General features: G+C 45.0%; 1 protein-coding gene across 1 annotated transcript; it reads right to left on the reverse strand.

Moving 5' to 3' along the window:
* Positions 1-1,868: 1,868 nt before the first annotated feature.
* On the reverse strand, positions 1,869-6,935 carry LOC103508811 (cell wall protein RBR3-like). The gene is made up of 5 exons (XM_026823317.1): positions 6,904-6,935; positions 5,704-5,923; positions 4,804-5,112; positions 2,317-2,500; positions 1,869-2,079 (listed from the first exon to the last, which is right to left on the reverse strand). Exons 2-5 carry the CDS (start codon positions 5,774-5,776, stop codon positions 1,869-1,871), a joined length of 777 nt encoding a protein of 258 aa, XP_026679118.1. The 5' UTR covers positions 5,777-5,923; positions 6,904-6,935.
* Positions 6,936-10,182: the final 3,247 nt, after the last annotated feature.

Below are 10,182 nucleotides of genomic sequence, written 5' to 3' on the forward strand. Positions count from 1 at the left end.
AGTTTGCTTTCGCGCTAATTTGTGAGCGCGCTCTTTGTGGTGGTTTTGTATTGCAGGCTCCTTCCCCGGGACTTTCCCTTTGTATTGAAACACCATCTCTTCTGTCTTCTCTTGGTGAGCTCTGCATTTATCTGTTTTCTCTTGCTGAGCTCCGCATTTATCACCATTTCGTCGACCTCTGTTCTCCTTTTCTCGCATGACCGCGCGTGTTTCCCGATTCACTGGAAGATTTTTATGCTCAAGGAAGACTTTACGTGCGGCGGGAAGCTCAGGTCTCGGCGCGGGCTGCCGCGTCCTTTTGCCTAGCAGGGGGCTCACCTGTCAGACTATTGCGTGTAGATCTCTTCCGAATACTGCTGGTACGGACAGACCTCCCGGATGTGGACGTATCCGTGGACTCTTTAAACACCACCGAACTCTCCGTCTCCTTCCCATCCAGACGGTTCTCCTTATACGTCACCTTACGAGACTGCTCAGTCCACGGTTTCAATTTCATCTGGACTTGTCCGGGCTGTTCCGTCCTCTGTGCGTCTTTCACCGAGTCGCTGCACGGTTTGGAGTTCCCTCGACGTCGGCCGGGCTCGGTATCGTCCGGCCTTACTCGAGTCTTCACGGCGCTTCCTTTGTATTGGAACGTGACGTACTCTTCGGTTTGCTTTCGGGTTAGTTCGTGAGGGCGCTCTTTGTGGTTGTTCTGTATTGGAGCCTCCTTCATCGGAGTTTTGCCTTTGTATTGAAACACCATCTCTTCTGTCCTCTCTTGGTGAGCTCTGCATTTATCTGTTTTCTCTTGCTGAGCTCCGCATTTATCACCATTTCGTTGACCTCTGTTCTCCTTTTCTCGCATGACCTCGCGTGTTTCCCGCTTCGCTGGAAGATTCTTATGCTCAAGGAAGACTTTACGTGCGGCGGGAAGCTCAGGTCTCGGCGCATGCTCATACTGCCGCGTCCTTTTGCCTAGCAGTTCTGTCGTTCCATAACCAAACCGCGTCTCTTTGTACTCTTGCGTGGAGTAGCACATGCACAGGGAATTGGGACCCGTGTACAGCGCTTGTCCGGTACAGTAGTGCGCGCAGCACTTGCATTCGTCGCACAGGTTCTCTTCAGACTGCCTAGCAGTTCTGGCGTTTCGTAACCAAACCGCGTCTCTTTGTACTCTTGCGTGGAGTAGCACACGCACAGGGAATTGGGACCCGTGTACAGCGCTTGTCCGGTACAGTAGTGCGCGCAGCACTTGCATTCGTCGCACAGGTTCTCTTCAGACTCGCCCGGAGAGAGGTTGCTGGACCCGGTAGAGCTAGTGGTTGTGTCCGTATAGAAGTCGCGCGCTCTTTGTGGTGGTTCTGTATTGCAGGTTCCTTCCCCGGGACTTTCCCTTTGTATTGAAACACCATTTCTTCTGTCTTCTCTTGGTGAGCTCTGCATTTATCTGTTTTCTCTTGCTGAGCTCCGCATTTATCACCATTTCGTTGACCTCTGTTCTCCTTTTCTCGCATGACCGCGCGTGTTTCCCGCTTCGCTGGAAGATTTTTATGCTCAAGGAAGACTTTACGTGCGGCGGGAAGCTCAGGTCTCGGCGCGGGCTGCCGCGTCCTTTTGCCTAGCAGTTCTGGCGTTTCGTAACCAAACCGCGTCTCTTTGTACTCTTGCGTGGAGTAGCACACGCACAGGGAATTGGGACCCGTGTACAGCGCTTGTCCGGTACAGTAGTGCGCGCAGCACTTGCATTCGTCGCACAGGTTCTCTACAGACTCGCCCGGAGAGAGGTTGCTGGACCCGGTAGAGCTAGTGGTTGTGTCCGTATAGAAGTCGTTGTTACGTGTGGTTAGTAGCCGAATGGGTGACATTTGGGTCTGAAGAAGCAATATTTAAACTAGGAATAAATGGTTCACAAATGTTAAGCGATAACGATCGTACTCGAATCGCTCTCCTCGGAATCTGACGGCCATGTCCGCGGTTCCCCGATGTGCGATAACGATCGTACTCGACTCGCTCTCCTCGGAATCTGACGGCCATGTCCGCGGTTCCCCGATGTGCTCCGAGCTTTCACGAGCGTAGCGCGTCGGAGTGCGGGAACACGTTACGTGTGGTTAGTAGCCGAACGGGTGACATTTGGGTCTGAAGAAGCAATATTTAAACTAGGAATAAATGGTTCACAAATGTTAAGCAACGTTGTGCGTGGTTAGTATCGGGATGGGTGATCATCTGGGGCAATCTCGTGTAGCTGGCTTTTCCTGACCCTACTTAGGCTGAGGGAGGTTAATGTAAGGAGGCGGCCAGCTTGTGGCCGAATGGAGGGTGAAACCTATAGGTTTCCCGAACTCCGATTGTTTCTCAGGGCTCCATCTTTGTGTGCTTTGTCGATCACTTTTCTCAGTACTCTGTCTTCGTGAGCTTTGGCGATCACTTTTCTCAGAGCTCCATCTTCGTGTGCTTTGTCGATCACTTTTCTCAGTACTCTGTCTTCGTGAGCTTTGGCGATCACTTTTGTCAGGGCTCCATCTTTTGCTGAAGAAACTTACCTAAAATTCACACTCCTTCTTCTCTCTTACATGGTCTCAAACAAAATTTTAACGATGGTTTTAATTTCAAACCAAATTTTGATTCTTTGCGGAGAAGCCACAGACTACTCCTTAAAACTTTTGAATAAAAAGGCTCCGTCTTCCCGTGCTTTGGCGTTCACTTTTTTCGGGGCTCCGTCTTCGACTGCTTTGACGGTCGCTCTTATTTTGCTCCCAGGGTTCCCGACAGAGCTGATCATCTGACTGACTGTTGGGGGTGGGCGGGAAAGACTCCGTCGGTTTGGTGGTTGAGCGGTAGACTTCGTAGCATGGTGTTGTGGGTAAGCTCAGGTGCTGGGGCTGGACCGTGTACTCTTCGAAGTAGCTGGACAGTTTAGAGTTGAGCTCGGTATGGTATTCAAAGGTGTTTTTTTTTATGTGTGAATAAACTTGGATAATAAGAAAGAGGGGGGAAAGTTGTTTTTACTGAGAATTTTGAAATGGTCCTGACTCCGTGAAGGAAAATTGATCACCGAAAATTCAGTCGGTTTCGAGAAATTAATCTGGGCTGCAGTGGCCAAAGTTGATTTGGTGTTCTAGTGTTCCAAGTATCATTAAGTGTTTCCAAGTTTCGGTATGGAAACGGCTGGTGTTTTGCTCTCTGCTGGGCGGGATTGAAGAGGGTGTTGGGGTGTTTCTCGTGGTGTACACCTGTCTGGAGTTGGTGGTCGCTGTAGAAGATGGTGTGAAAGTGGGTTGGTTTTATTTTGTCAATTAATGACCTAGCTAACAGATAACCGAAACTGTCTTTGCTTTTGCTCTCTGCTGGGCGGGATTGAAGAGGGTGTTGGGGTGTTTCTCGTGGTGTACACCCGTCTGGAGTTAGTGGTCGCTGTAGAAGATGGTGTGAAAGTGGGTTGGTTTTATTTTGTCAATTAATGACCTAGCTAACAGATAACCGAAACTGTCTTTGAACGAACCAAATAAATTACTTTTTTTGACTATTTTAGTTTGCCCATTTGTTTGTTGCGCTATAACTCCCGATCGGCTTGTCTGATTTTGGCGAAATTTGACTCGCATGTTTAATACCTAAAGAACGTCTGTTTATTAAAGCTCGATCAGGGGTTTCGGGTGCCCTTTTTTCTGGAGAGTTTCATTTCCACACAATAATAATTAATAAAAAATAGTCAAACGACAAACACTCTAACTAGAGGTAGAATTGAATATACTATGTCTTAACTTGACTTGGACTATTTGAGATTGTATATTTATAAAAGATACATAGGGTTACTATACAAAGATTACAAATAATACAGTGGTTGACATATTTCGCACATCTCCTGATGGCATTTTCAGAACAACTGATCAAAAATTTCAAATTAAAAACAAACTAGTGCCACTAGTGGCGCTTTACAATGTTGTTGTTTTTGTTTTTAATTTGAAATTTTTGATCAGTTGTATAAGAATCCTTGGGTCAAAGTTACCTGGTTTATGAGTCTCCCCGCATCTAGTCGGATCCGGATCTAGCGTGGGCGGAGTGGTCAGTGAGACGGTGGGCGCTAGTCAAGCCGAGAACCCGCCGCTTCAGCTGCAACGAATAGTATCCAGGTGAGAGGGAGATTTTGGGTATCAAATCAGACCATGAATTGTTTTTGTGGTGAAGTTGAGAGCCTCCTCGAAAGTTTTGTGGATATCACAGCCATCGACCATCGATCGAGGTGAGAGAGAGAGATTTTGGGTATCAAATCAGATCATGAATTGTTTTTGTGGTGAAGTTGAGAGCCTCCTCGAAAGTTTTGTGGATATCACAGCCAGCGACCATCGATCGATGTGAATTTACTGTGGATCGACATCGATGATCGACTACGTGTGGACACACCTTAAGGTCGTTCTCACTTGTCGTGAGTTTCATCAGATTTTTTCCCCACAAATGTCCTGTAGGCAATGTAATTTAAATGAGAGTCTTTCCACTTACGCACGACACGATTTTTTTCCGAACGACATGCGGGAACGGGCCTATAGTGTTTTCTTTTGTTATTATTATTATTTTTTTTTTTAAAAAGATGAGTGTTTCACCGCCGTTTTTATTTCGTAGCGATGAAACAACTGCTACATTAAAACGGCGGTGAAACACTCATCTTTTTTTTTTTAAAAAAAGACGCTTGTGGTCTGAGTCGTGGGCTCCATCTTCGTGTGCTTTGGCGATCACTTTTCTCAGTACTCTGTCTCCGTGTACTTTGGCGATCACTTTTCTCAGAGCTCCGTCTTCCTGTGCTTTGGCGTTCACTTTTTTCGGGGCTCCGTCTTCGACTGCTTTGACGGTCGCTCTTATTTTGCTCCCAGGGTTCTCGACAGAGCTGATCATCTGACTGACTGTTGGGGGTGGGCGGGAAAGACTCCGTCGGTTTGGTGGTTGAGCGGTAGACTTCGTAGCATGGTGTTGTGGGTAAGCTCAGGTGCTGGGGCTGGACCGTGTACTCTTCGAAGTAGCTGGACAGTTTAGAGTTGAGCTCGGTATGGAAACGGCTGGTGTTTTGCTCTCTGCTGGGCGGGATTGAAGAGGGTGTTGGGGTGTTTCTCGTGGTGTACACCTGTCTGGAGTTGGTGGTCGCTGTAGAAGATGGTGTGAAAGTGGGTTGGTTTTATTTTGTCAATTAATGACCTAGCTAACAGATAACCGAAACTGTCTTTGAACGAACCAAATAAATTACTTTTTTGACTATTTTAGTTTGCCCATTTGTTTGTTGCGCTATAACTCCCGATCGGCTTGTCTGATTTTGGCGAAATTTGACTCGCATGTTTAATACCTAAAGAACGTCTGTTTATTAAAGCTCGATCAGGGGTTTCGGGTGCCCTTTTTTCTGGAGAGTTTCATTTCCACACAATAATAATTAATAAAAAATAGTCAAACGACAAACACTCTAACTAGAGGTAGAATTGAATATACTATGTCTTAACTTGACTTGGACTATTTGAGATTGTATATTTATAAAAGATACATAGGGTTACTATACAAAGATTACAAATAATACAGTGGTTGACATATTTCGCACATCTCCTGATGGCATTTTCAGAACAACTGATCAAAAATTTCAAATTAAAAACAAACTAGTGCCACTAGTGGCGCTTTACAATGTTGTTGTTTTTGTTTTTAATTTGAAATTTTTGATCAGTTGTATAAGAATCCTTGGGTCAAAGTTACCTGGTTTATGAGTCTCGACTTTCCACATTCCCAACTCGGTCCTCCCTTCACACTGGCAATGTTGAGCGCGCATTGTGCCAGGCCGCGATGTCCGGGGGCAAGATTCGGATTCTGTTTCCTCCAAAATGATGAGCACGGAGCTTGAAGAGGTGGGCGTTTGGATCGTCTGATACGTGACGAGTTCACAGCTTGTGTTGCTGGTGGTCAAGCGGGGCTGGACCTTTAAAGTAGAGATGTGAGAAGAGTCAGTGAATGAGAAAAAAAGAACTACTCTCTTTATTAGAGTACTCAGCGAGTCAGATCCTAACTCTTTATAGTCTGTGCTTAGAGTTCGAGGTGTACTCTACTCAGCCTCTTGAAGGTAAATAAACAGATGGGGTTGCTGAAGTCTTTGAACACGAGGTTCTTGTGCCTCCTCCCCGAATGTTCACTAGAGGGACTCCCTCCTCTATTCGACGCCCGCGAATCTTTCTCTTTGGAATTTCTTAAGTTGCGGATCTTCTTTTTGATTTTTTTCCTCGCGTTGCGAACACTCTGCATGACCCCGTTGTTCATAATTCTCTTCTCCCCGTGTCTGGATTTGTCACTCCTCTTTGTCGCTTTACGTCCATTCGCCTCATCGTAGACGATAGTGTTGACGACTTCGTCCCGGGCATCATTCGTCCCCGCGATGTTCCGACCTTTCCCTTCCCGCGTCTCTATCGCGTCCGTCGCGTCGCTTGTTGTCGGTAGCGGCAACGTCAGGATCGGCTTGTAATGAGTGAGTAACAAAAAGGAACTACTCTTTTCATTGAACTACTCAGTGAGTGAGTCAGATCCCAACTCTTTATAGTCTGTGCTTTAGAGTTCGGGGTGCACTCAGCCTCGTGAGGACAATTGAGTAGCTTTAATCGAGTAGCGACCAGTGGTGGCATTACGAGTGTAAAAAGATTATTGTAACAGGGTTTAAGAGTTCGGGATGCTCTCAGCCTCGTGAGGACAATTGAGTAGCTTTAATCGAGTAGCGACCAGTGGTGGCATTACGAGTGTAAAAAGACTATTGTAACAGGGTTTATACGCGACCTGGAAAACATGGAAAAGTCATGGAATCTGCAAACCGGCCTAAAAGTCTTGGAATAGTCATGGAATTTCATTCCGGGAAAAGAGTACCTATAAACCCAGATTTAAATTTTTCTCCTCCAAGATATTTTTCTTTCTTACCTCTTCGTCCTGCTCTGTGAGGGAACTGAAGGGATCGACTCATTCCGGGAAAAGAGTATAAACCCAGATTTAAATTTTTCTCCTCCAAGATATTTTTCTTTCTTACCTCTTCGTCCTGCTCTGTGAGGGAACTGAAGGGATCGAAGTTGCAATCGCAATCAAAGCAGGTCGTGACATCAGAGATGTTGCTTGTAGACACAGTTTTACTACAAGTGTTCCAAGTTTTACTACAAGTTCTCATATGGTCTCTATCCAGAGCTTCTTTTGCGTCTATGTGAAATGCATTGCCTAAAATTGGACAGTATGCGTTAGCCACGTCTCACGATAATTTATGATGATTAGATTTCAGCCAAAGTTCAGCTCGAACTTGGCACAGAGATTGGATGAATTGTGTAATAAAAAATATCCTTGGGCCCTCTTTCCAGAAGGTACGGTTCGGCCGTTATTCCTTACCAAAGTTCCGCTATATTTAGGGCTATATTGAGAAAAAGCTCAAAAGGAACTAGCGCTTCTCACGACTGTACCTGTACCTTTAGCCACAGGTCACTGAAATTTTGCAGACAGCTTCGACCATTTATGATGATCAAAAGTGTCCGCGGGCCGGACCTCGAGAAATGTACGGTTCGGCCGCTATTCAACGCCAAATCTTTGAAAAAGCTCAAGAAGAGTTCTCAATTTTCAGGCCTGATTTCAGCCAATGTCGCCCGAACTTGGCACATAGATTCGAAATGAATGGGGCTCAACCAAATGACAATTTTTTTCGAGATAGAGTCCTATTCCGATGTAAAAGTACCCAAAAAGTGCATTGGCGTACTCAATGTAATAAAAAATATCCTTGGGCTCTCTTTCCAGAAGGTACGGTTCGGCCGTTATTCCTTACAATCCTTACCAAAGTTCCGATATTTAGGGCTATATTGAGAAAAAGCTCAAAAGGAACTAGCGCTTCTCACAACTGTACCTGTACCTTTAGCCACAGGTCACTGAAATTTTGCAGACAGCTTCGATGATCAAGTGTCCGCGGGCCGGACCTCGAGAAATGTACGGTTCGGCCAAATCTTTGAAACGCCAAATCTTTGAAAAAGCTCAAAAGAGTTCTTAATTTTCAGGCCTTTAGATTTCAGTCAATGTCGCCCGAACTTGGCACATAGATTCGAAATGAATTGCCTAAAAATAGCGACTTTTAGAAGCCCGTCGCCTGCAGAACCAAACTTACAATGCAATAACTTGCAAAACCAACCAGATAAACAATATTTATATGCGCCAGGTCGTGAGTTCAATTCCCGAACCTGTCAGGTCTACCTGATAGTGTGTGTGCTCATCAGGTGTCAGGTATACCTGATCCTATAGTCCTAAACTAAAGACTATTTTAGTTTGCCCATTTGTTTGTTGCGCTATAACTCCCGATCGGCTTGTCTGATTTTGGCGAAATTTGACTCGCATGGGTAGTGTAGGGTTTCAGTCGACGTCGAACGACTATCGATCGACGGGGTCGACGATGTGTGGTCACAGCTCAGGGATCAAAACATCAACGTTAGGATCCAGAGTCCACCGCGTTAACCACTGAGATTGGTCTTATGATCGAAAGTGGTTGACTACTGATGAAATGAAATTAGAAGAGATTCAAAAGTAGATACCTCTTTCGGCTGTTCGAAGTGAATGAAACAATGTTGTTGTTTTTGTTTTTAATTTGAAATTTTTGATCAGTTGTATAAGAATCCTTGGGTCAAAGTTACCTGGTTTATGAGTCTCGACTTTCCACATTCCCAACTCGGTCCTCCCTTCACACTGGCAATGTTGAGCGCGCATTGTGCCAGGCCGCGATGTCCGGGGGCAAGATTCGGATTCTGTTTCCTCCAAAATGATGAGCACGGAGCTGGAAGAGGTGGGCGTTTGGATTGTCTGGTACGTGACGAGTTCACAGCTTGTGTTGCTGGTGGTCAAGCGGGGCTGGACCTTTAAAGTAGAGATGTGAGAAGAGTCAGTGAATTAGAAAAAAAGAACTACTCTCTTTATTAGAGTACTCAGCGAGTCAGATCCTAACTCTTTATCGTCTGTGCTTAGAGTTCGAGGTGTACTCTACTCAGCCTCTTGAAGGTAAATAAACGTCCTCACGAGATGTGAGAAGAGTGAGTGAGTAGTCCTGGGGTTCAGCTTGGTGTGAGTTCTATAAACAAATAAAAGATTTAGTTAATAAAGAAATGTTATTTTTTTGTGCTAAGGTAGAAACACTACCATCACGTCACGTGAAGTCATGGGGAGTCAGAAAGATGTCGTTCAAAGTTATTGTAGGTAATCTCCTTCAGGACAGCCACATTACTATCACCTCACGTGAGCTCAAGTAACGTGACGTAATGTTAGTGTGTTCCTGCCTTTAGTGTCACAGTTTTTGGTGGATTGTAAGATTTTCCAAATATCTCATTTTATCCACGCACCGAGTGTTTACCTACAGTACGATCACCGATCTTTATAACCATTTTTAGCCCGTCCTTCCTTTATTATTACGATAGTAATAAAAAAAGGGATAGTGGACGGGCTATTGTATTCGCTTCGGTGTCTGTCTGTCTGTCCCCATAGAAGGACTTATCCAAACCTAGTCGACCTATATATCAACCGAGGAAGGCCAATAAATGAATGGGTGACTTATACATTATATTGGGAATAAAGGGAGAACGGGCTCTAGTCGTGATTTTAAATCATTACATGAAAGTAAAATCAAAAAATCAAATCAAGAATAATAATAATAAACTCAATATTAAACAAATTAGGTAGGTACATAGGTACTGATTTTCTTTAATCACGATCGAATAAACTACGGGCTAAATAATTCGCGGAGGGACGGACCCAGCTTGTTATTACATACTCATAGCTAATCTTTTTCCTCCCGAGGCGAAGCTGGTCCCACAACGACCAGCCACGGAATTGCTCATTTGTCTGCTGACTCCGCCGGGAATCGAACCCAGGTCTCCCGCGCGCCAGGCGAGTGAATTTTGAGAAATCATTTGAATCTTTCGCAAAACTCGATCAGTCATTTACCTTGGTTCGTTTGGATTCTGGTCTTCGGTATCGAACGGTAACATACTGAGGTCTTCTACCAGTCTCCTTAACCTGCGGTCCTTCCCTCTCCAACATTCCTTGGCTAGTCTGAAAAATCAATATTTGTTAGAGGAATAATCAAATTGCTACAATAAATAGATCACTGAAGTTAAGGTGTGGTTAGTACCCGGATGGGTGATTTTTTTTTTTTTTTTAAAGATGAGTGTTTCCCCGCCGTTTTTATTT

This window comes from Diaphorina citri, unplaced genomic scaffold (assembly GCF_000475195.1).
Source record: "Diaphorina citri unplaced genomic scaffold, Diaci psyllid genome assembly version 1.1 scaffold436, whole genome shotgun sequence".
NCBI classification, from domain to species: domain Eukaryota; kingdom Metazoa; phylum Arthropoda; class Insecta; order Hemiptera; family Psyllidae; genus Diaphorina; species Diaphorina citri.

Bases quoted from the DNA above. Each gene is read 5' to 3' on its own strand.
- LOC103508811 (XM_026823317.1), bottom strand. From the start codon at position 5,776: ATGCGCGCTCAACATTGCCAGTGTGAAGGGAGGACCGAGTTGGGAATG. The intron at 5,113-5,703 runs GTAACTTTGACC...CATCTTCTACAG, and splicing joins AGTCGAGACTCATAAACCAG to CGACCACCAACTCCAGACAG. The intron at 2,501-4,803 runs GGAGCCCCGAAA...TCAGCAAAAGAT, and splicing joins CCGTCAAAGCAGTCGAAGAC to GGAGCCCTGACAAAAGTGAT.